Source organism: Daphnia pulex, chromosome 10 (assembly GCF_021134715.1).
Source record: "Daphnia pulex isolate KAP4 chromosome 10, ASM2113471v1".
Taxonomy (NCBI): Eukaryota; Metazoa; Arthropoda; class Branchiopoda; order Diplostraca; family Daphniidae; genus Daphnia; species Daphnia pulex.
Genome location: NC_060026.1, coordinates 15,268,218 through 15,292,608, shown reverse-complemented (window position 1 = coordinate 15,292,608; position 24,391 = coordinate 15,268,218). Strand labels below are relative to the sequence as shown.

Genomic DNA, 24,391 nt, shown 5'->3' with positions numbered 1-24,391 from the left:
TTGATGGAGAGAGCTGCATGGCCAGCCATTTTCCCAAGAAGCTTTTTTTTTTCTTTTGGGGGGGGGGGGGGGGGGGGGTATGTCTGATGTTACATTGAGCGAGTGGAGATATGGGCACGTCGACGCCCTTTTGACGATTCCCGTCTCGCAGCACACTTCCGTCAAAACGCGGACACACGAAATCAATAGAGGCTCGTCAACAAGCCCACGGGCCGGGGCAGCCGGGCAGCAGATGCTACAGCAGAGAGAGTCAAAAGCTAAATAATCTCAACTCTATACTAAATCTATCCATTTATCTGTTATATAACAGAAATAAAATAGACAAAATGGCGATATACACCAACAGTAAAATAAAAATATAATATCGATCGATTTCTAGAAAGATAAAAATATTTTTATTTTTATTTTATTTCGATGGGCTGAAAAAGCGCAAGGCCATCAATTTGTGGGCGAGGTAGTCGGCCGTCTCGACAAAGCTGAGCACCGAAGCGCCCAGCAATAGGCAGAGGATGTTGCCGGCGTCGCAGAGGAGTTTAACTGGCGAATAGACCAGCACTTCGTTGACAGTCACCCACAAGGCCGTCTCATAAAATATCTTTCAAATATAATTTCAAACGTTATTCAAATATCTAATATTATACAGCCCAATAAATTGTATAGATGACTCTATTTATTTACTTTGACCCGGCCGTAGTCCGTCAGGACGGTATGGGACTCGCTCTCGTACTTGTAAACCACCTAATTGAAAGTGTCGTGAGTTAAAATCCAATTAGTTTGAATTAGGAGAGTCGAACTTGTATAGTTAAACCTTGGAACAGGATTCGATGCAATTGCATTTCAATTGGCTACGAGTTTCGGTAATGAGCCGGGCGACTAATTCCTCCGTCTGTTTGACGCTGGCGCTGGAATTGCAGTAGGGAATCCCGGCCGATGTCAAGTTCATGTACGGAAGCCTTTCAATAAAACAAAACACGGACAAAACCATCCCGCCAAAAATTTGAATCCCAAAAGTCTCTCCCGAAAAAATAAAATTATCGAAGAAAACCTGCAGTTCGTGACTGAAGTCACGGCCCGCTGGAAACATTCAATTTCGCAATCCGGGCCGTTCGCTCCGGAGCGGCACGGCTGGAGCGGGTGATCGATCCGCACAAACTCCTTTGGCGCCAGTCGAATGTTCATAAACTGCGACTTGACCATCCCGCCCGCACTTCCGTTGTCCAGCCGCTGGTAACGAGTCGTCATCTCGGAATAAGCCCGTGAAGACGTCAGCCAAGGTGAGTCCTCCGCCGGATGAACTGTCACCTAACGTATAATTCACTTTGGGGTTTACAATCGGCTCCACCCCGACGCCCATCCAAAAAAAATTGTCGTCCAGCTTAAAGAAATATTTAAATTTTGTATTTTGTTACTCACCTTCCAGCCGGAAAATGTGTTGACTTCGTCGAGTTGGTGACTAATGGTGAGACGGGCGTAGAGGCCGTTAAAATGTCCGTTTAGCGTGTCGACTTTACCTTTTTTTTTTTGTAGAGTTTCCATTACATTATACCGAAAAAAGAAAAAGATTTGTTTGAGACTCCAGAGGTCATTAAGTTAACAAAAAGAAAAGGATCAAACAGGATCACGGAAGCGAAGAGTACACGCGGGTGAGAGCCTTCCGGCTGTGCCAACTTATTTAGACGCCGACGCGTATATCAAGTGACACACATCAAAGGACACCAACCAAATTCAATTGAACACACACACCCAAAATAAAAAGAGATTGTACCAAGACGTGGTGATGGGATTTCACATTGACACGAAGAATTATTCCGGAATTTGGAATTTGATTTGAAAATTTTTTGCTTACTGGAATAAGTGAAGCAAGTTCCGGATGGAGTCCACACCGGCTGGAAGGTTCCGGCGCTTTGACAGTCCCGCCCTCGACCAATGTAGCACTTGGTTATATATAAGCGCCAGGCCGTTGGAATTAAATAATAAAAGAAACGGACAAAATATGTAAAAGATAGACGGACCAAATAATAATAATGGAATTTAGTCTAATTCGATTTGATAGGCCGGCCCCCCACATAAGTAACTAGATTGAATAACGACACGTCCGACACACACACACACAAGTTCCACGTCCCTCCGTCCACCCAGTTTGCCCGCGCCTCTCGTTAGAGTTGCCCAACAACAAAACTGTCCCCGCCCACCCGGCGGATATCTCAAAGAAAATGGACAGGGACGTGGACGGACCGACGGACGGACTTGAATCAAATTACCAAAGGGAAAAGAGTTTCGACGTCCGAATAGGCGATCTCTTGCCATAACTCTTGGACGGGCATGACGTCGGCCAGTTGGTAGTACTTTTCCGTCGCATCCGGCGTCGTCCTTGTCGCTCCAGTTCCAGTTGCATTGGCGACGTCGTCAATCCTCCGACGCCAAAGAAGCTGCAAACGGTTGAGGTCGAATCGATCGAGCGGACAGACGGTCACGGCCGGAAGCGCAATGCCCTGCCGATTGGAAACGTCGAGCTGGACGCGCGTCGGATACGTCCGGTAGCGCTGGACCAGACTGGCCCCGTGAACGATGACCAGGATCAAGCACGACATTAACGACACGATCCAAATCAATCGCCTAAAGTGAGAATCAAATTCCATTCCATCAAATTAGTTTTTCAAATTCAAATTTCCCGCCAAAAATGTTCAATTCAATTTCTTTTTTCCCCCAGGCTTACTTTGAATAACCGAATAAAAATGAGCCACTTAGCCATTTAAAAGGGGGGCGTCGGGGGGTATATACCTTGCGGTGTGACTGGCCGTGTCGTGAACGACGTCTAGTCCCGCGATGCTGACGGTTGGTTTATTATTGCAACGCCGGCCAGGAGCAGGAGCAGAAGAAGAAGAAAAAGAAGCTGACGCTACTCTACTTCTGATGTTCGACATGTCGGAATTATACACAAGTCGACTCTCTCCGGGGTTTGGCTGGCTGGCAGCTCCTGGGCTCCTGTTTTGCAAGTTCAACTTTTAATCCCCCCAGGGGGGAGGGCGAAGTAACTCGACTGAAAAACAAGAAGATGCGGCTCCTAATATATCGTATGTACATTCACAAGCTTTAGCAGCACAGCACGGCTCCTTTGGCTCCTGACAACTGCGGTCGTCGGAGTGTGGACGATATCCACCGCCGGCGGGCCTTGTACCAAAAACACAACAACAGTCTCGGAATTAAGGAGAAAGGCGAAATGAAGTCTCTCGTCCGGCGTGTGCAGGGGACAATAAGAGCTCCTGGGTCTTATATATAGGAGCCGAATAAGTCGATGGACGAGTTTGAATAAGCGTAGCAGAGAGAAAGGACATCATTAAATTTCGTTGGCTCTTGTCCGTCCCTCCTGTGTGGTTGTTGTTAGACATTTTTGGTATAAATATTATCCAAACATGCCATGTGGTTATTGTTCCCATCACGCAACTCAATCAAACCCTTACCCACCACATATATTGTGTGGTGCTGAGAAAATAAACCGATAGACACAATAACGAATAGCAAATAAATTGACATGTATTTGTTCAATGTTTTCTTTTTTATTCTTTTATCTTTTTAATTGTAATAATAGTATATCGTTTCATTGATTTCCTTTCTTTCGGCGCTTTCTTTTCATTTGTCCCCCGGGGCGGGGTAACCGCATCACAAACATATCAAAGAAAAATCCAATCACGTTGCATATGGCGCAATAGGTATATGTAATATGTATGGCTGTTTTTTGTTATCTCGACACACAAACGAGTAGACGACAGAGAGATTGATATCTCATTATATATAGATATATATATATAGATTGTATTGTTATATGTATACGTTACAAAAATCGAGGGGGGGGGGGGGGTAAATCAAAACCGCAAAAAGATGAGAGATATTATCAAACGGTAGTGGGTGGGTGGGAAAAGGAATAGGGTAAAGGAAAACATCAAAAGCCGACGGCAACGGAGCGTAAAATGAGGATCGTCAAACTGCCGGCCGAGAGAAGGAAGACGTGCTGGAGTCCGACGAGTGCTGCCGGCCCTCCAGTCGTCTTGTTACTACTGTTGATGGCACTGCTTTTGTTATTGACTCGACCTGTGTGTTGACGACGTGAACAACAACATAAATAACAAAAATCACGAAATTTTTCATTTTTAGTTGAAATCTATTTCAATTTAATCGTTAAGATTTTAATAAAAAATAATAAAACATCAGTCGATTCCGGAGAGCTCGTTATTCCAATTAATGAAGCGTGTGCTGCCAGTTGCCCGGGGCAACTCTATAATGTAAAGAAAAGCGTCGAAATAAAAATGTCGCTGATTGATTGAATAAGAAATCAAATCCATACGTGCAAATTGGAAGGGCGTACGTAAATTAAATTTTTCAAAAGTCAAAAGTTTTCCCGCCTGAATTATTCCCGTCACATTTTTAAAATTTTATTTTTTTTGATTCAATACCCGCGCCAAATTTTAATATAATAAGACCGTCTATATATCTCCCACGCGCGTAGAACAATCTGCGTTCTCCAACAGATTGTCATCGCGGAATTTATTCTCTCCTTTATACCACACACGAAATGATGCGGAAGAGAAAAAAAAACAAAAAATCCTTCCGGCCGCAAAATAACTTGCCCTCGAGCTCAATTTCCCCCCCTCCTTCCTTTTCGATCCTGCTGTTCCTGCTGCTGTGTGAGGATTTATTCTCATCATTCCGCATCGGATATTTATGGATATCGAGATTCGAGAGCTTATTTCTTTATTCCGCGTGTATACTTATTAAAAAAAAGGGAATGCGCACATATCCAAATATACGTATACGCACGAAAAAGGAAACACAAATATAAAACAGGCGGCGTATCTTTCTATTCCGGGGCGGAATATGAGGAGATATGTCATAAACCGGATGTGAAAAAGAGAGATATAGGCACGCGTCTATAGATATATTTATCTCTCGGCGGAGGCCCATTTTCCTCTCTTGTTCTTATTCCGACAAATTGGAAGAAAACACCCAGCCCCACCCACTCACCACCCCCCACCCCCCACTGCCGGTATACTATAACATTTCAGGTACTATCGATCGATGGATAGAGAAAACCGGATGTAGTAGGCGCTGGTGAATATATTCAAATCACCATAGTCTCTTCCGTCTTCAATTCCGGTTTTTAATTTTGATGATTGGATTAGAATATCTATTCAGATGTGGATAGATCTACTCCGCACGCGCTGGGATCCTCACGGTCATAAATCCCATTCAGACGGAATGGCCATATAAATACGGAAGAACAGCAACAGCAGAGACTAAGTGTTTCTCTTTAAAGGCATCCGGAATGAAAAAAGGGGGGCGGAAGAGAGGAGCTCATCCATCTTCATTTTCTATTTTATTTTGTGGGTAGGACTGTAGGACCTGTCGACTGCATAGCAATGGAAATATAGTCCTTGATTGGATTTTTATTTATTCGTCCACCCCCCATCCATCCATCCATTTCATCCATCGGATATATTCTTGTAATCCGGAATTCCGGCCGGAATTAAACATTTTCATCCATGAAATACGCGATGATAAATTCGCCATGAACCAACGTCATTGTCTTTTTTAGTTAACCCCCCCCCCACACACACACACACACACCGACAAAATCTAATAATAAAATCCGGCCAAGATTATTATCGCCGGATCCATTAGAATATTTCCCTTCCAGCCAAATTTTACGAACTATCGGCTAATAAATATTGCCGGCCACACCCTCCAGTTCAGTGTGCAGTGCAGTGCAGTGTCGAGTGGGTGATGAAAAACAAAATAATAAAATATCCAATAAATTTCCCCCATCACAAACTTTTTCTTTTTGGAGTGCAGCCATTCCCCCCTCCCCCTTCCTACTACACACGTGTGTGTGTGTAGTAGTATAGCTGCGTGAATATTAAGTATCCAAGGAGAAGAAAAAGTTGCGAGCGAGAAGTCATAAAAAGTTATGGCATGGGCGGCAATAGCGTAGTAGCCCAGCACAGTGGAGGTTAACGAGTCTCAATCAAAAGGTTCGTCTGCACAGTCCGAATCCATCTCTCCGGAAGAAAACTCAAATAAAAATAAAAAATAAAAAGAGTCTATGAAATCTAGTTTATAACTCTATTCAAGTCTGGCGGGAAATTCAAAAAATTTGAAAAAAGTTTTTTTTACCTGGATGCGATCCGACGACGGGCTGAGTCCGACGGGACGGGTTCTCGGAATCGGAAATGGATTGAGCATCTTCATCTTCATCATCTTCCACGTCGTCGTTTTCCTTTCCTTTTGGTAGGATTTTCTCTTTGCTCCTCCTTCCACCGACTCCGCCCAATTGATCGACGTCGACATCATCGTCGTAATCAACGTCGTCATCCCGGCTGCTGATGCCGGCCCAGTTATCGACAGTTTGAGCGGCCTGCCGCCTAATTCCGCTGCTGGAAGAACTGCCACCACCGAGGCCGTCGTCGTCATCTTTGGCCGGATGGCGAATAATCCACTTGGCCCGGCCTTCGACAAGGACATCGCCGCCCTTGCGGAGTCCACCCACTCGGCTGACGCACGTCAACTCCAACTGATCGGATGAGCCCGTCGGCGACAGGAAAAGATGCGGCTGCATCTTGAAGCGCAGTCCCAGCTGGGCGCTGTACAGCAACCGGGCCGGGCCGGAATAACCCGACGCCACCGACGCCGAAGATGTCAAGTCGCTTTTAATGAGCACTGGATCGTAGGGTTCGATCATGGATGATGGAACCTGGGAACACATTACCCAATCAAAACACACACGTCACTTCTTTTTATTTTTTCAAATATTTTTGGAAATAAAATAGAAAAAGTTGAAAGCAATCAATCAAACTCGTTTGAATTCCTACCCACCCACAACCCACTCGTCTTATATATCAAAAAAAGGGAGTGGGAATTTTCAGGAGGGGTTCGCCAGCTAATCCCGCCCTATTTAGATCCCACCGCCCGGACGGGAGGGCTTTCAACCAAAGGCAGCCGGAATTAATGACAGGAGTAAAGGAGCTGAAGGGGCGCGTGTCTTGACAGGAGCTCATTCATCATCAACCACCGGGAAAATAAAATTTAAAATTTTCTCCCAAGAAAAAAATATATTGACATTGATTAAGAGTACGGCGGAATTCGTCATATAATGGAAATCAGGAGCGCGGGAAATTTGAAAAAATAAAATTAGTTTTCTAATATTACTGGTTGGCCGTTGAGGAGCCAGGAGAGTTGACTAGCCGGGCGGGTGCCGTTCATGGAGCACTTGAAATGGAAGACGTCGTCGTACTCCCAATCGAGCCGGCCCTGCAACCAGCTGATAATCGGATTCTCGCTTGTCACTTCTGTGCGTGCGTGTCAAAATGGCGCCAAAATTTGAATTAAAAAGACAAAAAAAAAATTGTAAAATCATCAAAATATAATCACGACATCTACTCTAATAAAAGTGAAAAGAGAAAAGAATAATCCGCCATGTTGGATTTTAATTCTAGCGGGAAAATACAAATTTTTGAATTTGAATAATCGACTTACCGACGACGGAGAGATTAGCCTCCTCGTAATCCGTGTCGAAGTAAGGAGCCTCCGTTGAGACTTCGCATTTGTAAACGCCTTCGGCTGCCGCTGTGACGTTCCTTAGCAGGACCCTACCGGCCAGCGGAGCTGCGAACAACCGGCTGCGAGTTTCCTCCTGCGCTTTCATCCATCAGCAGACAAAAATCAACACAACAAACAAACAAACAAACAAACATTCGTCAATTTCCAGACGAATTCGGTATTAGATGCTGTATAGAAAGAGCGGCAACTTTGGATTTCCGATGGATTATTCAACAAATGCGCCGAGTCAGCAGAGATTCTTCTTCATTCCACTCACAAAGTTTTTCGGGAGCTAAAAGTAGAAACGAACGGGGATAAACAAACAGTGAAAAAAAAAGGGCGGATCGATCCTGTCTAGTCTGGTGGCCGGATTCCCAGCAACGAAAAAACCAAAATTAATTTCATTCCCAACTCTTCGGCAAGGATTTTTTTTGTTGTAACGAATATACGACACACACGGTGTGACACCTCCCATCCCCCCTTTTGAAAAGAAATCACTCAAATCCCGAAACTTTTATTTTTGCGGGATTTTTGTATTCCCGCAGGATCGGATTTTATTTTATTCCTGCAGGATCGGATCTTTTTTTTTCCTCATGTGAATGGATCTAAGACTATATACATAATATAATATTATGTAACACACACAAGAGAGTCCCTGATGATTTCGCTGATTTCATTGGATGGCGGGAATAGATTTATACATTAGATCCTATCGGAGCACGAGCGCGCGCTATTCAAAAAAAAATGAAATCAAAAGAGAAATGGATGAATAACTTGCATGGTGGATGGTGATACTGGACCAGGGGAAAGTCTGGACGGGCGGCACTTCTTTCAGGATGAACCGATAGAATTCTGTGGTCCGTCGGTGCGTGACGGGCGTCGACAAATCGTCGCCAAAACGGGTCGCGGGAGAAGAAAAAAGAGAAACAAATTCGTCATCAAATAATTGATTATGATTTGTGTCTGTGTATGGGGGGGGGGGGCGAAACGCTTACCGTGCGATCCTTTGTACCATTTGAGGGCGTACAAGGAGCTGCCCTCCAGATCGTAATGACACTGAAGAAGGGCGTCCCGGCCGGCCACCACCTCCGACGGCACCACGACGCCAATGATCCGCAGCGCTAACGAACCTATTCATCATATCCGGCCATCATAAAAAACCGGCCCCACATCCATCCGATGTATAATTCATCCATCCATAAAAAGAAAAAAAGTAAATGTCTTGATTACTATTTCATTTCGTTATTATTATTATTTGGGGGTTTGGCTCTACACCGGCGGCCGGCCGGCAGACAAATTAATAAATCGGTAGAGCAACTTGTGTTCCGCAACATGCCCATCCATTCGTCATCCGTCACAGCAAAAAGAGAAGAGATAAAAAGGATAAGGAAACATCTGCTGGATATCTCTGTCTGCCTATAGCATTTGTCTATATTACGTGGCCTTTGATTGTGTCGATTGACACGAGATAAAAAGAAAGGTCTTTCTCACGGTTTACTGCCCACCCATGATGGCCGGGTGGGTCTTTAACTTGTCGCACAAAACTTGCGTCACACGGAAAATCTAAAAAAGAATCAATGTTTGATTTATTCTTACCGTGAAAGAGAAGCTGCCAAACCGATAGGTAGAAAATCGACATCCTTCCAGCCAGCGAACAAAAGTTGATTTTCTTCGATCCGCCACCACCAGCAGCAGAACAAACTGTGACGAAATTCCGGTTAGATATTATTCACCAGGAGGAGCGGCAGCAGCACTTTGTGAATCCGAACGACGATGCTGCGGGCAAAGTGATTGTCGGAACTCGTTGGCCGACCATTGAAGTCGCACAAAGTCGATCGAAAAAAAAAATGTAAAAATAAAAAAGATCAAAATCCTTCGATATGGGAAAAAAGAAAATAGGAAGAAACGAAATTGAATCTCGTGCGCTGCTGCTGCTGGGGGGTCTCTAATGCTCTTTTGCGTACCTCACCAGCTGGCCCGGTTCACTTTCACTCTCATCGAAAAATATCTTTTTCTCTCTCTCTATTATAGAGCCGATATCTATGACACAGTCTGGTCGGGTTTCCACGTTGTGATGGAAATGTAATAAAATTGAACGAAAAAGTTGCGGGTGTTTTGCGGGAGTGTAGGACACGACGGGCAAGAGCAAAGGGGAGGGGATCGGCCAAATGGAAATGACACTTTTGGAAGAGCGAAGTTTAGTCGAGTGTGAAGAGCAGCTGACGACGTAAACCAACCAGCCGGGAAAGTTTCTCTATAAGCTCTGATGCTTTGCTGGGCTGGAAAATGTTTCGGTCCGTCTCTCTCTGGTCTGTTGTTGTTGTTGAAACGGAAAATCAACTGCAGTGGCGGCCGCAAGTGATTCGGCACGGCATCATTCTCTGTCCGGCCAAGTGCGATATGCAAATGACATCCGCCCAGCAGTATAGACAAACACACAAACAATTCACAGCGACGACGGGCAGGAGAAGATTCACTACTTCCAGCCAATTGCTGGGCCAACACTGAAATATGCCACACCGTCACTTAAACTAAATGTCGCAACATATCCGAGTGTCAATTTAGTTTTAGAATTCCGGAATTAAAATAAAATAAAAGTGTCCGATTTCGTCCCACCGGGTCACAACGAATAGAAGAATTCCGGGCCGTCGAGAAGAAAAGTTTATATGTCCGTCCACTTGGATTTCACCAATTTTTCTGGGCGAGTGTCACTGGCAAACGTTCCGTTTTCATCCCCCCACCCGGCCTGGATTGCGAGAGACACAAACAAATAGAGAGGGTGGAGGCCACCCATCCACCCACTCGGCGCAGGCGCACCTGACGCAACGCCCGGTATATATTTGTAGGCGATATTAGACGCTCACGCACAGACAACATTTGGCCGACATGAGCCGCAACGATAAAAAATAGCCGGGCCACCACCACCACCACTATACACACATCAAAGTATCACATTGACTGGGCAAATTAAGCCCCGCGCCGCCGGAGCAGCACAAAACATTTTCCTGTGTTTTCGGGTGGGTGTTAAATCCTTGATGACGCCCGGCCATACCCACCCTCCTCCCATAGGAGACAGGCAATTAATCAAGGAACCATCACACTCCTGACAACGACGTCGACGACGTCGCTCCTATTTGTACAAGACGATCTACTCTGACTCGCAATTGTTCCTCACACTATGTCTACTAATCACCGTGAAACACACACACCCACCCACCGACGCCTTTGCGATACATCTCTCAGGTTTCTCCCAACACCCAAAATGATGGGAGCCTCAAACAAATTCGCTGATGGATATTCACACTCCTCTTGTAATAATAACAGCGTTATAAATGATGACGTCACATCCAATAGTATAACAAAACAATCAAAAGAAATGTCTTTTATATACGTACGTATAGAGACATCACATCTTTTGTTATCGTGCAAAACTTTTGTGTGCTGCTGTATAGACGACGCCGGCGACGGTCTTTGGAGACTGCCAAAATGTAGTGACGCGTGAGATCGACGCTCGCTATTCTATTCTCTACTTTGCTCTATCGGTTTCCTTTTCTCTTTGGCTGGTACATATAGAGACGACATCACAAAAGCTGTCCCCAATATGATATATATTATATGTACACACGCCAGGCTACTCTATTCTTTTCTTTCTTTCTTTCTGTCTGTCTATAAAAGAAATGAAACAAGAATCACTTCAAGTTTTTGTTTGGTGGGTGGCAGTATATAGAGCAACTACTATATAATAATGTCTCACACGAATTGTAAAGTCTATAAACAGTTGACCTTTTTGATATTGGATACAAAAAGGGGCGGCAGCCATTTTGTCAACTCATACCAGATCAAAGTCGAACTATTTGAAATTTGATTTTTTTCACGCGGGAAAATTCGAATGACATTTTTTGTTTTTTGACCGACTTCTATATGGCCGTCTAGAATAAATAGATTGGCTGGGATTTGTTCCTCTTGGCGTGTTGTTTGTGTGTGTGTCTGGCAGCTCCTGAGAAAAAAAAAAGGAAAATTTTCTGTCCGTCCGTGACAGAGTTGATGGGCTCCCGCGTGTGCAGCCCACAGCCCAGTACTTGACTCGCATGCGCATTTAATACGTAACAGTACTACCCAGTATCATGTATACCATGTACATACACACCGCGGTATATAGTACAAGTTTTTGCGGGAGATTGATTTGATTGCAGTTTCGGTGGGCTTCCTTATATGCGGCTCCTTATATTCACTAGCGCGGCCCGGAATAATAATCAGGAGCCGGGCCGGAGCTCCTGGAAAAAGAGCTCGGATATAGAGAGAGTCGATATTTTGCGATGTGCTGGGCAACAAGGCAATATAGTCGTTGTGTGCTGTGTGCATGAATCTCAATCAAATTGCTGCACGAATTGAATCAGAGTCTCGGTGCTCCGGTCGTTTTTGGCGGAAGCGCGTCACAAAAGGTGCGGAAGACACGGGATAGATGACCGTGTCTGTTAGTATTATACCACGTCTATATAAGCGCATTTCGTACATCATTGAGATAGACTCATCATCATAAAGATACACATACAAGAAAGAGTATCGCTTATATTTATTTTTGTTTTATAATATCGCCAAATGTTTTTGGTGCGCTGGATACACTCCATCGACTATCTAGTGCGGGTGGTGGGGGATATCTTATATTTTCTTCTCTCCTTGTCTTTTTTTATTACAGAAGGAATAGTAGTCTGCTGTGTGTGCTATATCCATTCGCTCTCTTTTGTTTCTCCTATTACACGAAAACATCCATCAGCTCCTCAGGGGGGAGATCTCTTTTCTCTCTTCTCTCCTCTCCAGCAACTATTATAGACATCCTTCTTCTTCTTCTTCTTCAGATGCCATTTATTTGGAGAGACCAGCAAGAAGAGACCCCATAGCACACCCCACCCAGTTTTCCTTCCGGCTGGGTTCACACCGCCAGCGAAGCAGAGAGATCGTTTGGGTTTTTTGGCGTGTAGTAGAAACACACGGGGCAACTTTTTATATTTTTTCTTCTTCTACTTCTGTTTCTTGGCGTTGAAATAAAAAACTCGGGTGGGCTATAGGAGAAGCAGCACTTGATAGATGTCGCCATTTTCTCAAAAGACCCCAAGGGCTAGTTCTGCCCGTCTCTTATATAATAAATCGAAAGATGAAAATGCCATTCGTTTATTTTTATTTTATTTTCGCAGCGCAGTTCCGCCAAATAAATTCGGACGACTAAGTTCACCAGCAGCACCTATACCCATAAATAATTGACGAATAATCACGTCGTCGATTTGAGCCTGTGCTCGCGAGTGTACTTCGCTAATGGCTCGCCCAAAGAGTTCTCTGCACTGGCCCTGCACTCCTGCACTCGCCGTTTTGCCCTGGGAGAGTTGAACGTGTACGAAAAAGCTTTTGCAGTGCACACAGCAGAGGGAGAAATTGTTCGTTTCTCTTCGTCGCTTATATAATCACGAAGAGATCCTTCAAGGATCAATCTCGAATGGGTGGGGGGACTGAATTCGAGGAATTACAAATGCACGCCAAGAAATAAACCCCCCTGGCACAAGCGACTATACTCCCGATGCTGGAAGGGGATTTTCCTAAATGTGTACACGAGAAATCTATATTTCGCCAACGCAACATTCCCCGATCGAAATCCTGGGAAACGGAAAGGACCGTGCGTCAAACATTGAATAATTTCCTCCATCTTAATGCATATCAATTTTTGATTGGAAAACAAAAAGAATTGGAGGCCTTGTATATATACCTGGTAAATACTCAGTGGATGGTTTGAATTTTTCATCCGGAGAACGACGAATCGATCCGCTTTTGATTATTTGAATGAAAATCTTTGGAATGGGAATATAGCCTACAGTAGTTTGGCGTGTTTAATCTACCTTGGCGTCGTTTATTATAGAGGCACGATAAACATTGATTTGCCATTCTGTATATGTATCGGTGCTGCTGGCTGTTTCAATTTGAGATGTTGCCGTGTGGATAGCGGCCGTGATTTATACGGCAACGCTGTGATGATTGCGAGAAAAGGAAACCGAAAAAAACAATCGCGCTAGGCTCTTTTTGCATTCCGTCAAAGAACCACACCCTTTTTTATTACGATCCTCAACAGGATCGAAATGGACGACCATTAAGTTTCACCTGCCCAACATCGACGAAGCAAATGAAGAAATTTTTTTAAAAATAATTTTGACGACGTCGAATTGTTTCGTGAGCGACAAGAAATTGGTGTGGCAGACACATAGTTGCTGATCCTGACCCGGGACTCAGTTAGTAACTGCGGACCTGTCAAGATGAGAATTAATGGCGTGGAACCTATGTGCGACGCTATGAGAAAGAGTTGATTGTGCTATATACTTCGGGGCGGGAGTTATTGGGTGCGTTAGCCAAATGATGGAAGAGCTGAACTCAAGTTAGCCGATAAGTACAGCAGACTATAACGACCTTGTCAGTAACTTGTGTCGAGTTGCCAGCAAGAAAATTGACGCCCAGTATAAGAAGAGCAGATGTAATCGAATATTTGAATAAAAACGACGGAATATAACAGCAGTTTCATCGTCCCAGCAAATGAGGTTAGAGCATTTAACATTTTGTTCTCTTATAATTATGAGTAGTAATTTCATCTGAATATTGAAAATTAATTTATGGTGATATCTTATTGCGCAGTAATGAAATTGTTTCCGATCGCAAGAAATCGAATTTCCGGTGCAGTTGGCCGTGTTGAGCGTCGGCGTTGGTTTCTGCAACCAAACGCTACGATGAATTATCAAAAAAAGAGACCCTGTTTTTCGCCTACTTCATGTTTTTCACCTGCTGATAATGGTAACATTTTATTTATTTTTTATAATAATTGAAATAGATCTTGAAATAAATTTAAGGCTCACTAGGCTATAGTATTTAATTTGCCTCCTTTTCAACTTCATCTGTTTAATCAGATGAACGGGACTGGAAAAGCGGTTCCGTCCAATCAACGCGTTTCACAATTAAGTCGCCGCCCTTATTGACGTAATATCTCGAGTTTCTGTATTGTTGTTTTGAACGACAAATACAATTATCCCTTCTCTAGGAATTGTGGTGTCCATCATGGCATCATGTAGCCAACCCTCAAGGGTCCATTCCAAGAAAGAAATCAGAAACCTTATTGATTGTATACAAGGTCAAGGTAAAACGAAACGTTTTGCTAATGTCGGAGACGTCAGCTGTTGTCATGTCGATCAGTTAGAAGGAGAAAATGTCCTTCGAACTTAGCTTTCAGTTTGCTGTTCGCCAGCGGTTGGTACAGTCTGGTACCGTGGGAGTTACTTTAACAAACTACGATTAAATTTTTTAAGATTCTATTGTGTGGTGAAACTTTTATTTTTGTCCGGTGAGTACATCAAACGTTTCATTTTATTAATCATTTGAAATAAGATTTAAAACAATGCGGTTTTTCATATTCTTACTAGATTCGTGAAATACGTCATCATGGCATCGGCATCGGAGACGATTAGTACCCCGAAGATGATTGTGCCGTACGAGTGGATTCTGGCAAATGTCGAGGAAGAACCAATGACGATCGCTTCGAAAATGATTTCGTTTCGTGGCCAAAAAGTTTTCCGAGTGGGTTTGAAGAATCACGCCATATCGCCCATTTTATTTTTCATGGCAGCTGATCTTGGTAAAATGGGAATGAAAGTGGAAGATGTACTGTGGGGAATTCAAGATGGTGGACTCGGCCCAGCAAAGATGACGAGAATGACAAATGAGATTATCGGCGATGAAGGAAATCTTCAGTTATTCACCATTAATCTTGCCAAAAAGGTTATTGGAAACTGCACGTTTTCGTTTCGAATTTGCATTGAAGGGGCTGATCCCGGCTATTCCTATCAACTGTGCGATCGTCTGGCCAAGGATCAATTATGGGCAGCCAAGGAAGAACTAAATTTGGCGGATGTTGATTTTGTCGTGAAAGATACAACATTTCCTGCACACAAAGCCATTCTTGCTGCCCGCAGTGAAGTGTTTGCAAGCGAATTTGAGAAGAAACCACTAGACTTTCCTCGGTTCCGAATGGATGATATGGAACCTTCAACTGTGGAGAATTTTCTTCACTTCATCTACACGGGAGAGCCGATGGGAACGTTGGCAGATGAAGATTTGCAGGAATTAGCTGATAGGTACGGACTGACAACTCTGACTGGTTTATGCAAAGTCGCATTGATGAAAAATGACGTCATGCAAATGGAAAAAGTCAGGAAAAGTTTAAACAGCAACGCCGAAGAACTTTCTTCTTCCAAAATCATGTAATATTATCTTTTCTTTTATATATTTCAAGTTTCCAACATGCTAGAACTTGATTACACAAATTGTTATTCGTTTAATTTCCCCCGTATTTAGGCCGGAGAAAGAAACGGAAATATTTTTTGATCGGACGACGCCTACCTTTCGATGCCCTTGGCTATTGAAAAAATGTGAACAGGGCCAAACTACATGTGTGATGCAGTATCAAAATGAAGATATTTGTGTTGCTTACTACACCGGAGTAGTAAAAAGGAATGGAAACTATTATTACATTTGGAAACCTGTGATTCATTTATCATGCGCTAAGCATCGAAGGTTCGGCTTGAAAGTTGAAGATATTTATTGCTGCCACCAGGGATACAACCAGTTGCTCCAAATGGAACCAAAAAATAGTCGGAAAAACGCAGAACTACTTCACTTCGCAGCACAAACAGATTTGGATTTATATTTAGATCAGGTTTCCAACCCAGTCTCGTTTTACTTCAAATTCATCAGCACGATGGGCAATTATTATTACGAGATGACGGACGACTCTTGGTCGACGGACTTCTGGGTCGCCGCAACAAACCAGAAGTTGACGGATGTCGAAATATTTGTCGGAACTGTCAAAGTGATGGAAGCCCACCAAGTTATTCTACGCGCACGTAGTCCTGTCCTGAATGAATCGTTGAACAAGATTGGCAACACAGCAGCAAAATCAATCGTCACATTTGGAGCAAAATTCGATGTCGAAGTTGTGAAGCATTTCTTAAATTTCCTGTACACCGGCTGTTTAAAGACTAGTGACAGAAGTAAGCAGCTTAGCAAATTGGCCACAATGTACGGAGTGGAGACTTTGAAAAATGTGTGTCAACTACTCAATGCCAATTCTTTGGATGTTGAAGAATTGACCAACTGTCTGATACAGCTGTAATCGCCGGTCGATTAGACATCATTCTTTTATTAAACGTTCTCTACGATTCTCGTGTATCAATGTTGTTTTCATACAGAAATTCATGGAAAATCATTGCATATAATTCATTTTTGCCTTTCTCTTTATTGTTTTTTGGATTTTTGTTTCAGTTTTTAGCAAAAAAAAAAATCTTTTCCCATCCCGTCATCCGGTTTTATACATTTTACTCCGGAATTCCGTTGCCGCGATTTATGTCGCAGTAGTATCGCAGGTGTCATTTGTCTCTGTAATACAAAATAAAAATGTAACATCCATTTTTTCGCCTACCATATGCTTTTCACCTGATAATAGCAATATTTGATTTTAAAAATTAAAATAGGTATAGCCGGTAATGTAAGGTTGGCTTTTATCTATCTGTGATGGTTTTTTTTTCTCACTTCATCTGTTAAATCTGATGAACGGAAACTAAAAAGCGGTTCCATCCAATTCTTACGTGTTTCACAATTCCGTCGCCGCCCTAATTGACGTAATAACGCTCGAGTTCCTGTTGTTGAACGACAAATGAAATTACTAGTTTTGCTGTTTTATTTCAATACTTTTGGTTTCATATTAATATTATCCCTTCTCAGGGAATTGTGGTGTCCATCATGCAGCAACCCTCAAGGGTCCATTCCAAGAAAGAAATCAAAATTATCATCACAAGGTTAGGTAAGAAGAAACGTTTTGCTAGTGTCGCGGAGACGTTGGCTTCATGTTGTTGTTGTCGTGTCGATCAGCTACAGCTAGAGGGTGGAAATTATCCTTCGCTTTTGCTTTCAGTTTGCTGTTGGCCAGCGTTTGGTAGAGTCTAGTACTCTTGAGATTTTTACTTTCACCTTACTTACTACAATTACATTTTCTTAGATTCTAGTGTATAGTGAAATATTGGCTGGTGAGTACACAAAATATTTTATTTTAATATTAATCATCTGAAATAAGAATTAAAGCAATGCGGTTTTCCATATTGTCACCAGATTCGTGAAATATACGTCATCATGGCATCGGAGACGATTAGTACCCCGCAGATGATAGTGCCGTACGAGTGGATCCTGGAAAATGTCGAGGAAGAACCGATGACGATTGCGTCGAAAATGATTTTATTTCGGGGTGAAAAAGTATTCCGTGTGGGTTTGAAGAATCACGCACCGAATCCCGTTTTGTTTCTCATGGCAATTGATCTCGGCAAAATTGGAATGAAGGTGAAAGACGTAAAATACGGAATTCAAGGTAGTGGCATTGGCCCAGAAAATATGGCGACAATGACACAAGAGAATATCGGCGATAACGGGAATCTGCAACTATTCACGATTGATCTTGACAAAATGGTGACTGGACAACGAACGTTTGTGTTTCGAATTTGCGTCGTAGGGGCATATCCCGGCTATTCCTACCAACTGTCTGATCGTCTGGCCAAGGATCAAATATGGGCTGCTGTAAAAGATCAACGAAATCTGGCAGACGTTGAATTGATCGTGAAAGACAAAACATTTCGCGTTCATAAAGCCATTCTTGCTGCCCGCAGTAAAGTGTTTGCAGACAAATTTGAGAATAAACAACCGGGAAAAGACGTTCATAATCAGATACGAATCGAGGGCGTGAAACCTTCAACTGTGGAGAATTTTCTTCACTTTATCTACACGGGAGAATCGATAGGAACGTTGGCAGATGAAGATTTGCTAAAATTAGCTGATCGCTATCAACTTACAACTCTGACTGGTTTATGCCGAGTTGCACTGAAGGAAATGGACGCCATCCAAATGGCGAAAGTTAGGAAACGTTTAAACAACAACGCCGAAGAACTTTCTTCTGATTCCATATCCATGTAAAATATTTTCTTTTATCCCAGAATTTAATAGTTCCAATTGTTAACATTTATAATTTTTGATTTTTAAATTTTCCTCTTTATTACACAGGCCGGAGAAAGAAACGGAAATATTTTTTGATCGGACGACGCCTACCTTTTGCTGCACATTGACAATATCTGCAAACGAACAACCAAAATGTGTGATGCAATATCAAAATGAGAACATTTGTATCGCATACTTGACTGGGAAAGTAGAGTGTAGCAGATATTATTATATCAACAAACCTGTGATAAATTTATCATGCGCCAAGCATCGTAGATTCGGCTTGCAAGTTGAGGACGTTTATTGCAGCCTTAAGCATTTTAGATACAACGAATGGTTTAAATTGGAAGCGAAAAATTGTCAGAAAAGTGCAGAACTACTACACTTCGCAGCACAAACACAGAGTCGAATTGATTTCGGTCATTTAAAATTTTTCAACTTTGACGTTAAGTTCATCAGCACGATTGGCAACTATTATTACGAAATGATGGACGACGGATGGTTGACGGATTTCTGGGTCGCCGCAACAAATGAAAAGTTGACGGATGTTGAAATATTCATCGGGACTGTTAAGGTGATGGAAGCTCATCGAGTTATTTTATGCGCTCGGAGTCCTGTCCTGAATGAGTCTTTGAGAAAGATAAGCAACACAGCAGGGAAACCTATCGTCACATTCGGGTCGGAATTTGATGTCGAGATTATCAAGAATTTCCTAAATTTCCTTTACACCGGCTCTTTAAAAACGACTGAGGGCGCCAAACAACTTAGTAAATTGGCCAAAATGTACCAAGTGGAGACTTTGAAAAATGTGTGTCAACTAAACGTCAGTGACAGCTCACCGGATGTCGAAGAATTGACCAATAATTGTCTCATATAATAGCTATAATGCTATATTTAACCACCGGTTGAGTTAATCTTGTATCGAGTTTCTTAAATAATGTTATATGTGTAGTTTTTGCTGATTAAGAAATTCGGTTTGTCTTATTTTTCTTTTAATTTCTTTTCGTATTACTCATTGCCCTTTTTTGTTTTGATTAACAAGGTCGTGAAATAAATACAACAGGGGAAATGAGAAAATTAATTTCAATTTTATTATTCAGGATTTGAGATTGGAAGAAAATTTGTTTATGAGAGTTTCACGCTCAAGTTCGGTATTTTATTTAGCGCACCTATTAACCAGTACCAGTCCCAGTCATCACTCATCAGTCCCTAGATGATAAGCTGCGCCCTTGATGACGTCTTGGAACTTGATCGACGGTCGTACGTTGGCTTCATGGTATTGCCGATCATCTAGAAGGGAAAATTATCCTTCGCCTTGGCATTTCAGTTAGCTGTTGGCCAGCGGTTGGTAGAGTCTCTGGTACTCTGAGAATTATTCTTTCACTATGCTACAATTATTTTTTTTAGGTTCTAGTGTATAGTGAAACATTCACTTTTAGCTGGTGAGTACACCAACTAGTTCTTTTTAAAATTAATAATTTATTTAAAATATAAGAATTAAAACAATGCGGTTTTCCATATAGACCTCTTGCACAATGCGGATAGCAGGATTCTTGTAGTCCGACAACGCTGCAATCCGCCATCTTAATAAAACCACACCCTTTTTTTACATTGTGTCTTATGGAAGTATTTTTCTAAGTGCTTTTTCTCTTAGCTGGATAAAAACTTCGACCAAAGAAAAATATAGGAAAATACTACATCATTCAGGTAATCCTTAGCATCTAAGTTTTCCACTATTGAAGTAGTGGATGTCATGTTAATAAAATGTTTTGTACTGGGCATCCCCTAAAATTTCAAAGTTGGTTTTATCACAAGTGTGTTGTCAAAGGGTGTCCTTCTTCTTTTCTGCGCCCTGCGATCAATTTTAAGAGCTCATTAATGGGCTGATCTCCTGATTGAATAGCCAGTATCATGTTGATATGTATTTTTAATGATTTCATATTCTCATTATTCTGAGGTCGACACATTCAACTCAATTGCTGTTTCTGATCTACTGGCTGTTGCACATAAATATAACAGGTATAAAACCCACAGCCAAATTGATACTTCTAATGAAATTCATTACTTTTTCTTTAATGCAATCCTAACATATTCAAATTTTTTTAGTTACAGGCTAGGGATAAACTCACAGCATTGGAGGTTTCACAGGAATTCCAAATATCGATTGTGTTGGCACAAGAAAGTCTTTATTTCATGGAAAGAAATGGATTGATTTGTAGAGATGATACTGTTAGAGGCCTTGTCTTTTATCCTAATCTCTTCTCAAGTTCTGCTTAATAAACATTTAAAAATTGTATCAAACAAGTAGTGCACGTATAATAATTCACACAGAAGGAACTCTATGCTGGGTTAACTCTTGAATGTAATAGTTTTAACAACAATCCGATATGCTGTACATATTTGTTGTGGATTGAAATGCACATTCTATATCAAAATCTACAAAATGGAATGGAGAACCTGATAGATTAATGTAAAAGATGAGATTTTAGGCAATGAACAGCCAAATGGCAATTGTATTTTCAATCACAGCATTGTCCCTCAAGAGAGATCAAACGAGAAGTTTTTCAATTTCTTGTTGTAAAGACTGAATCTGTGGTTTCAGTTATGATCCCTCATGTACAGTCACAGAACAAGCTGCAATAACAGAACGGGAGACTCCACAAGCACGTCCAAGTGCTAAATAAAGAATGAGTTTATTATAGCACATCTAAACTAATAATTTTATAAAATTACCTTGCTTTGAACGGACAAACACATGACATATGGAACATTTTTGTCTTCACAATCACACAGCAATGGCAGATGCAACAAAATCTCCAATTCAAAATCTCCAATTCGCAACATTAACTTGTTTTCCGTATCGTGTTTCAGTGTAAAATTGACACACACACACACATGACAATCTAAATAATAATGAAAAATCAATTACCAAGTGTTTCAGTGGGAAAATGTTAAAAATTGTAAGTATACTATACATATTTGGTTCCTACAAATGTAAACAATTCCCATATGCCCTGTACAAAACATTTTATTAACATGACATCCACTACTTCAATAGTGGAAAACTTAGATGCTAAGGATTACCTGAATGATGTAGTATTTTCCTATATTTTTCTTTGGTCGAAGTTTTTATCCAGCTAAGAGAAAAAGCACTTAGAAAAATACTTCCATAAGACACAATGTAAAAAAAGGGTGTGGTTTTATTAAGATGGCGGATTGCAGCGTTGTCGGACTACAAGAATCCTGCTATCCGCACGGTGCAAGAGGTCTATTGTCACCAGATTCGTGAATTACGTCATCATGGCATCGGCATCGGAGACGATTAGTACCCCGAAGATGATTGTGCCGTACGAATGGATTCTGGAAAATGTCGAGGAACAAACGACAACAATTGCATCGAAAATGATTCTTTTTCTTGGCGAAAAAGTATTCCGTGTGGGTTTGCAGAACCACGCCATATCGCCCATTTTATTTTTCATGGCAATTGATCTCGGAAAAATTGGAATGAAAGTAGAAGATGTCAAATACGGAATTCAAGGTAGTGGCATTGGCCCAGCAACGATGATGGAAATGTCCAGCCAGAATATCGGCGATGAAGGAAGTCTACAGCTATTCACCATTAAACTTGCCGAAAAGATCGTTGGACACTGCACGTTTATGTTTCGAATTTGCATTGAAGGAACTGATTCCGGCTATTGCTATCAACTGTGCGATCGTCTTGCCAAGGATCAATTATGGGCTGCTCTAAAAAATCAACAATATCTGCCGGACGTTGAGTTAATCGTGAAAGATAAATCATTTCCTGCTCATAAAGCCATTCTTGCTGCCCGCAGTCGAGCGTTTACAGACGAATTTGAGAAGGTACAGCCGGTAAAAGACGTTCCTCATCAGATCCGGATCGATGGAGTGGAACCTTCAACTGTGGAGAATATTCTTTATTTTATCTACACAGGCGAGACAATGGGAACGTTGGCAGATGAAAAATTGCTCGAGTTAGCTAATCAGTACGGGCTTCTATCTCTGTCTGGATTATGCCGAGTTGCACTGAAGGAAATAGAGGCAGCTATGCAAATGGCAAATGTCATGGACATTTTAAATAACGGAATTGAAGTACCTAATTCTTCTTCCAAAATCATGTAATGTTTCGTTTCCCTTATTAATTTTTATCTTAGGCCTACGTTGATTTTAATTGATTTCATTTTCTCAATAGGCCGGAGAAAGATACGGAAATATTTTTTGATGGAACCACGCCCACTTTTAGGTGCGTTTTTAAAGGATCTGAAAACGGAAAATCCAAATGTTTGATGCAATATCAAAAAGAAGACATTTTTTACGCTTACTTCATTGGGAGTATTACGCAACATACTACCAATCGCCATTATATAATCAGTAAACCTGTGATCCATATCGCCTGCGCCAAGCATCGAAGATTCGGCTTGAAAGTTGAAGATGTTTATTGCGGCACGAAGGAGATACTCAAATGGAACATGCCGGGATACAACGGAAACAACCAATGGTTGAAAATGGAATCGAAAAAATTGAAGAAAAACACGGAATTACTTCTACGCTTCACCGTTCAATTGGAGCTGGATATGACTTACGGCAATGGCAAAATTAATCAATTCACTTTCGACATCAAAACGGTCAGCACGATCGGCAACTATTATTATGAGATGATGGACGACGCTTGGTTGATGGATTTTTGGACTGCCGCAACAAATCAGAAGTTGACGGATGTCGAAATATTTGCCGGAACAGTTAAGGTGATGGAAGCTCATCGGATTATTTTATGCGCACGTAGTCCTGTCCTGAATGAGTCTTTGAACAAGTTCAGCCACACGGGGAAATCTGTCGTCACATTCGGGGCGGAGTTCGATGTCGAGATTGTCAAGATTTTCCTAAATTTCCTGTACACTGGATCTTTAAAGACGAGGACCAGCGGCAATCAACTTAGTAAATTGGCCACAAAGTACCAAGTGGAGACATTGAAAAATATTTGTCAGGTTATCTATGCTAGTCCACCGGATGTGGAGGAACTGACTGACTATCTTCTGCAGCTATAACTGATGCCGGTTAAATTGTTATTATTCTTTTAATTGAATGTTCTGAAATGAATAAAAAAATATTTGCATATTATGTAATATATTGCCTTTGCCCTTTTTGTTTTGTTATTTTCGTTTCTTTTGTTTCGGTTTTAAGCAAAAAAGAAAGAGGGGCGTAGATAATGTCTAGACATGTCAAGGACTCACCAGAAGGAATACGTTGGTGATAATTACTATATTACATTTGATTTAATCACTTTGTCCATCTCAGCTTATCTCCATCATCTCATCATCGCGTTATTTTACAAATTTTAATCCGTAATTTAGTGCCGCCAATTTTGAAACAGTGTCGCACTGTGTCACTAGCTAATAATACAAAGTAAATTGTTTACATATTTCTTATTAAATCACCCCTTCTCCAGGAAGTATGAGGCCATTAGTATTGCAACCCCCCAGGGTCCAATATAAAGAAAATTGAAAGGTAAGTTTTTCCTTTGCAAGGTTACGGAAAGACGAAACGTTGTGCCAATGTCGAATTTGGGATTCTGTATGGTCGTATCGAAAAGCTTTCCACAATTTAATTTTGTTGTTGACCATTGCCGGTCATAGAACTCGTTGTAATTTCCATCAAAGTACAATTTCTGTTTTTGAATTATTTTGTTATTCAAAAGTTGGTGAGTCGACCGCATATTTATTTT

At 41.7% G+C, this 24,391-nt stretch overlaps 5 protein-coding genes and 2 long non-coding RNA genes across 8 annotated transcripts; 4 read left to right on the top strand and 3 right to left on the bottom strand.

Annotated features, from left to right (window-relative positions):
- Nucleotides 1-387: 387 nt before the first annotated feature.
- Nucleotides 388-2,924, bottom strand: LOC124203546. Its single transcript, XM_046600218.1, has 8 exons — nt 2,782-2,924; nt 2,262-2,616; nt 1,847-1,934; nt 1,414-1,511; nt 1,046-1,302; nt 809-953; nt 679-738; nt 388-595 (listed from the first exon to the last, which is right to left on the bottom strand). The coding sequence occupies exons 1-8, from the start codon at nt 2,922-2,924 to the stop codon at nt 407-409; spliced, it is 1,335 nt and encodes a 444-aa protein (XP_046456174.1). The 3' UTR covers nt 388-406.
- A 594-nt stretch (nt 2,925-3,518) lies between these two features.
- Nucleotides 3,519-10,293, bottom strand: LOC124205518. Its single transcript, XM_046602960.1, has 7 exons — nt 9,187-10,293; nt 8,586-8,720; nt 8,369-8,442; nt 7,528-7,684; nt 7,201-7,340; nt 6,169-6,745; nt 3,519-4,089 (listed from the first exon to the last, which is right to left on the bottom strand). The coding sequence occupies exons 1-7, from the start codon at nt 9,227-9,229 to the stop codon at nt 3,941-3,943; spliced, it is 1,275 nt and encodes a 424-aa protein (XP_046458916.1). The 5' UTR covers nt 9,230-10,293; the 3' UTR covers nt 3,519-3,940.
- Nucleotides 10,294-14,846: 4,553 nt separating this feature from the next.
- Nucleotides 14,847-17,190, top strand: LOC124205517. The gene is made up of 3 exons (XM_046602959.1): nt 14,847-14,959; nt 15,039-15,875; nt 15,970-17,190. Exons 2-3 carry the CDS (start codon nt 15,058-15,060, stop codon nt 16,784-16,786), a joined length of 1,635 nt encoding a protein of 544 aa, XP_046458915.1. The 5' UTR covers nt 14,847-14,959; nt 15,039-15,057; the 3' UTR covers nt 16,787-17,190.
- A 372-nt stretch (nt 17,191-17,562) lies between these two features.
- On the top strand, nt 17,563-19,729 carry LOC124205516. Its single transcript, XM_046602958.1, has 3 exons — nt 17,563-17,696; nt 17,779-18,626; nt 18,718-19,729. The coding sequence occupies exons 2-3, from the start codon at nt 17,800-17,802 to the stop codon at nt 19,526-19,528; spliced, it is 1,638 nt and encodes a 545-aa protein (XP_046458914.1). The 5' UTR covers nt 17,563-17,696; nt 17,779-17,799; the 3' UTR covers nt 19,529-19,729.
- Nucleotides 19,730-20,432: 703 nt separating this feature from the next.
- Nucleotides 20,433-20,947, top strand: LOC124205515. Its single transcript, XR_006879359.1, has 2 exons — nt 20,433-20,670; nt 20,758-20,947. It is a non-coding gene; the product is annotated as an uncharacterized LOC124205515 (long non-coding RNA).
- A 187-nt stretch (nt 20,948-21,134) lies between these two features.
- LOC124205514 lies at nt 21,135-21,929 on the bottom strand. Of its 2 annotated transcripts, none has more exons than XR_006879358.1 (4): nt 21,736-21,929; nt 21,622-21,665; nt 21,385-21,554; nt 21,135-21,327 (listed from the first exon to the last, which is right to left on the bottom strand). It is a non-coding gene; the product is annotated as an uncharacterized LOC124205514 (long non-coding RNA). The 2 variants fall into 2 exon arrangements; XR_006879357.1 differs by having other exon boundaries at nt 21,627-21,665; nt 21,736-21,928.
- A 12-nt stretch (nt 21,930-21,941) lies between these two features.
- On the top strand, nt 21,942-23,752 carry LOC124205513. Its single transcript, XM_046602957.1, has 2 exons — nt 21,942-22,787; nt 22,862-23,752. The coding sequence occupies exons 1-2, from the start codon at nt 21,952-21,954 to the stop codon at nt 23,712-23,714; spliced, it is 1,689 nt and encodes a 562-aa protein (XP_046458913.1). The 5' UTR covers nt 21,942-21,951; the 3' UTR covers nt 23,715-23,752.
- Nucleotides 23,753-24,391: the final 639 nt, after the last annotated feature.

Excerpts from the sequence above, each read along its gene's own strand:
- LOC124203546 (XM_046600218.1), bottom strand. The coding sequence starts at position 2,924 with ATGTCGAACATCAGAAGTAGAGTAGCGTCAGCTTCTTTTTCTTCTTCT. Across the intron at positions 1,512-1,846 it reads AACTTGCTTCACTTATTCCA|GTAAAGTCGACACGCTAAAC; the intron begins GTAAGCAAAAAA and ends AAAAAAAAAAAG. Across the intron at positions 596-678 it reads CGGACTACGGCCGGGTCAAA|ATATTTTATGAGACGGCCTT; the intron begins GTAAATAAATAG and ends TATATTTGAAAG.
- LOC124205518 (XM_046602960.1), bottom strand. The coding sequence starts at position 9,229 with ATGTCGATTTTCTACCTATCGGTTTGGCAGCTTCTCTTTCACG. Across the intron at positions 7,341-7,527 it reads GGCTAATCTCTCCGTCGTCG|AAGTGACAAGCGAGAATCCG; the intron begins GTAAGTCGATTA and ends ACGCACGCACAG. Across the intron at positions 6,746-7,200 it reads GGCTCCTCAACGGCCAACCA|GTTCCATCATCCATGATCGA; the intron begins GTAATATTAGAA and ends ATGTGTTCCCAG.
- LOC124205517 (XM_046602959.1), top strand. The coding sequence starts at position 15,058 with ATGGCATCGGCATCGGAGACGATTAGTACCCCGAAGATGATTGTGCCG. Across the intron at positions 15,876-15,969 it reads CTTTCTTCTTCCAAAATCAT|GCCGGAGAAAGAAACGGAAA; the intron begins GTAATATTATCT and ends CCCCGTATTTAG.
- LOC124205516 (XM_046602958.1), top strand. The coding sequence starts at position 17,800 with ATGGCATCGGAGACGATTAGTACCCCGCAGATGATAGTGCCGTACGAG. Across the intron at positions 18,627-18,717 it reads TCTTCTGATTCCATATCCAT|GCCGGAGAAAGAAACGGAAA; the intron begins GTAAAATATTTT and ends TTTATTACACAG.
- LOC124205513 (XM_046602957.1), top strand. The coding sequence starts at position 21,952 with ATGGCATCGGCATCGGAGACGATTAGTACCCCGAAGATGATTGTGCCG. Across the intron at positions 22,788-22,861 it reads AATTCTTCTTCCAAAATCAT|GCCGGAGAAAGATACGGAAA; the intron begins GTAATGTTTCGT and ends TTTTCTCAATAG.